This window comes from Kryptolebias marmoratus, linkage group LG7 (assembly GCF_001649575.2).
Source record: "Kryptolebias marmoratus isolate JLee-2015 linkage group LG7, ASM164957v2, whole genome shotgun sequence".
Classification (NCBI taxonomy): Eukaryota; Metazoa; Chordata; class Actinopteri; order Cyprinodontiformes; family Rivulidae; genus Kryptolebias; species Kryptolebias marmoratus.
In genome coordinates, this window is record NC_051436.1 from 5,692,669 (window position 1) to 5,696,043 (window position 3,375).

Below are 3,375 nucleotides of genomic sequence, written 5' to 3' on the forward strand. Positions count from 1 at the left end.
GGGGGGGGTGTTCATGTAAACAAACAGAGCTGCCCTCCGGCTCTCTGAGTCCGAGTCCTTAAAGGAACATTTCAGGGGTTTTTGGCGACAAAGGCCCGTCGGCCATCTTGTCGGAAATCCGAGAGTCGTAACCCAACGACTCGTCGCCAATTCTTCCCCGGAGACGACGACGAATCGTCAGAAAAGTGTCCCACCGAACAAAGAGTGATGCAGAGAAACGACGACCAATCGTTTCAGAGTCACGCTCGGAAAAAAAGGAAGACATCCGTTTTCCCGAGAGGTCGGAAAAGCCGGGAAAACGAAGACGTTCACGGCACGACCCGGGACAAGACTTCGGAGGAGTTCCTCCTGTAGGGATCTGAAGAGGAATGTTTTCCCGTTCTGTTTACGGTTTTAGTTGTTTATTTCTAAAAAAGTCTGTAAGTTCTGGTCTTTTTTTTTTGTGGTTTCCCATTTTCCTAAAAAAAAATCCTCAAAGTGATTCTTCTGTTCATCTGGAACGTCCGATCGTGAGAAAATAAAAAAATGTCTGATTTCTAAACGAGTTTTCTGCACAACTTCATTCCTGCACTTCCCAAACACCAAATAAAACCTTCACTCGTTCGTTTGTTTGCTCCTGAGAGACGCCGGAAGATGGACGGAGGAAGGAGCTCGGACATGTTTTTTTTTTTTTTCACACACTTAATCAGCGGCATAAAGCATTTCCTGGGAATTCCCTTTGAGAGGGAAACAGAAACAGTCAGCGTGAGAGAGAGAGAACGGGAGAAGAGAAGGAAAAGAATGTGGCGTTTGCTGCTGCGAGAACAATCGGACACAAGCAGGCGGACGCAAAGACGTCCCGTTGCCGTTCCGTGACTCTGGAACGCCGAGGCGGTTTGTTTCCTCACAGCTGTCGGCTGCAACCACGACTGGAACCGCAGGCAGCCATCTTAAGGGTTTAGAGCTCCCGGAACGGCGAACCGAGCGGTCGAAGCGTCCGGTCAGGAATTGGGTGGGATGGGGAGGAATTCCCAGTCCAACTGCAGTCCGTGTACGACCGCCGGAAGGGAACGTCGACCCAGAGAGGTCTAGTAGGGCCACGTTACGCCTCGTTCACACGGCACGATCTTTATTCCGAGTTTTGTCCCGACTTCCGACGATCTTTGAACGCCTCGATTATCGTCACGACCCTGAAGCGGTATTCCCGCCGTGCATGGCGCGTTAAGAGCGATCCGGTCTGATCTGAAGGTCGTTGGGACCACGCCGATCTAAAAGTTGGGGATGTTCAACACTTCGGATCGTCTCAGCCCGATATCGCAGCGCGTGTGGCATTTCCCGCCCGTCGGATGCGGACAGGCGGCCAATCAGAAAGCGCGGTGACACGAGCACGGAGGAGGATTCCAAAACGGCGCGATCGAAAGTCCGGCGGGCGTCGGAGATGGAGGACCGACTCGCCGACGCGTGGCGACAACCTGAACGTTCGTTTAACACTTTGTGTGGCGACAAGGAGAGGAGCTGGACCGCATGACTTGTCGGCCATGTTTGTTTGCTCGAAAATCTCGTACGGCGTTCCCACACGACCTCGGCTTCATGTAGATGAGCTAAAAGCTAAACAGGAAATGGGAACAAAAAAAAAAGAAAGCAGGAAGTTCTGGAGAAAAACCTCAGATGACTGAGTTCATCTGTCAACAAGCCGACAGAGAGTCTGACTCCGCCATGTTTGTTTACAGACCATAGGGCTTTGTTGACACTGAGCGGAGACCCGCATTTCGGAATCCAAAACAACATATCCAGAAAACTCCTGGAGGAAACTCTTTCAAACGGAACCCTTTCGGTTTTCCACTCAGAACAACCTGTTTGTTGTTGTTTTTTTTTTTAAACGTCTGAGCTCAAACTTTCCGATGAGCACCTTTAACGTCTCTCAGGCTCCCGGTTCTGGTTTCGGTTCCCACATCGAGAACGTGTTCCCGGGACCGTTAGGGTTCCAGCCTCGAGTCCCAGAAACACGCCGACAATCTGGATTACAGCAACCGCCAGAGAGTTTGAGCCGCTCACTTAATCATTGATGGACCTGAGAGCAGCCATAAAACACACACACACACACACAGAGACACACACAGGTGCGTGTCAGGGTTGCCAGACACGCTTCTAAACACGCGGACAGTGTCAAAAAAAAAAAAAGAGAAGTAAAATCGCTTGTGGTGACATTGTTTGTCTGAGTGTCACGTGCACGCGGAAACGGGACTAACGTTCTGCTGCCGCTGAGAGAACTGTGGAGTCCCACGTCCCCTGAACGCGTCCTGAGGACAGGTGCTCTCTGCTCAGGTGGAGGCCGTCTGAGCGCGAGGAGGGGTGGGGGGGTCACCAACCAGAAGTAATCACAACACACACACACACACACACACACACCCCTCTCCACCCGTGGGGGTCTGACCCGGTGGGCTGCCGCGCGCCCGGCGCACACCTGCAATCAAGCACGCGGCTCGCGGAAGGTCTCGCGGAGCTTCTCGGCCTCACCTCTTCCCATTTGACGAACTTGCCTCCCTTCCGGAGCTCCTCGTGGACCGTGACGGGTTTCAGCTGCAGCGCGTGCACCCCCGGCTTGGCCCCGGCCATGGCGAGGGACTCCCTTCCCGGGTGCCAACGCCTAAACCCCGGCTGCCTCGAGCTGGATTCCCCCCCGACCCACCCCAGAAAGGGAGCGACAACAAGACGCTCCTCTCTTCCTTTCCTTTCCTTTCCTTCCTTCCTTCCTTCCTTCCTTCCTCCTTGTTTTTCTTCTTCTAACTGATCCTCCCGGAAGAGTTGACCGAAAGGCCGCTCTGTCTCTGTCTCTCTCCTCAGAAGTTACGCAGAGAGTTTTAGGAGCATGAGGAGCAGAGATCCAGAGGCTGTCCCCGTCCGTGTCCCTGTCCCTGTCCACGCTCCGGGACCCGGCTCTGATCCGGGGATCGGTTGATCCGCTCGGGGTCCTTCGGTGCTTCCTTCCCGCCCGGCTGCGTCCCTCCTCCCGCTCCGCTCCGCTCCTCTAACAACTTTCTCCGCTTCCCCTCTCTCTCTCTCTCTCTCTCTCTCTCTCTTGTCGCCTCTGAGGCGTTTCTTGTTTTCCCTCCTCCTCCTCCTCCTCCTCTCCTCCCAGCATGTTTTCTGTGTGAGGGGAGGAAAAAAGGCAAAAAAAAAAAAGAAAAACCGGAAACGAGAGACGTAAAAAGGGGAGTTTAGTGACACGGGTGTGCTTCAATGTTTTAACGTTTTAATTTAGTTCCTCTGCAGTCTGGATGCATTATGGTCCTGCAGAGGTTTGGAGCTTCACAGCACGTGGGGACGACTCTCAGCTACTACCACACCAACTTTTATTCCAGTCGCTGCAAAATTCACTGAGTTATAGCCATTTCT

General features: G+C 53.2%; 1 protein-coding gene across 2 annotated transcripts in view; it reads right to left on the reverse strand.

Moving 5' to 3' along the window:
• plcb3 (phospholipase C, beta 3 (phosphatidylinositol-specific)) overlaps positions 1-3,036 on the reverse strand; it is a 54,002-nt gene extending 50,966 nt beyond the window's left edge. For both annotated transcript variants that reach the window (XM_017428033.3, XM_017428032.3), the window contains exon 1: positions 2,497-3,036. In XM_017428033.3, the coding sequence (XP_017283522.1) occupies positions 2,497-2,595 (99 nt within the window). In that variant the 5' untranslated portion in view covers positions 2,596-3,036. The remainder of the gene's footprint in view (positions 1-2,496) is intronic.
• Between the last annotated feature and the right edge of the window lie 339 nt (positions 3,037-3,375).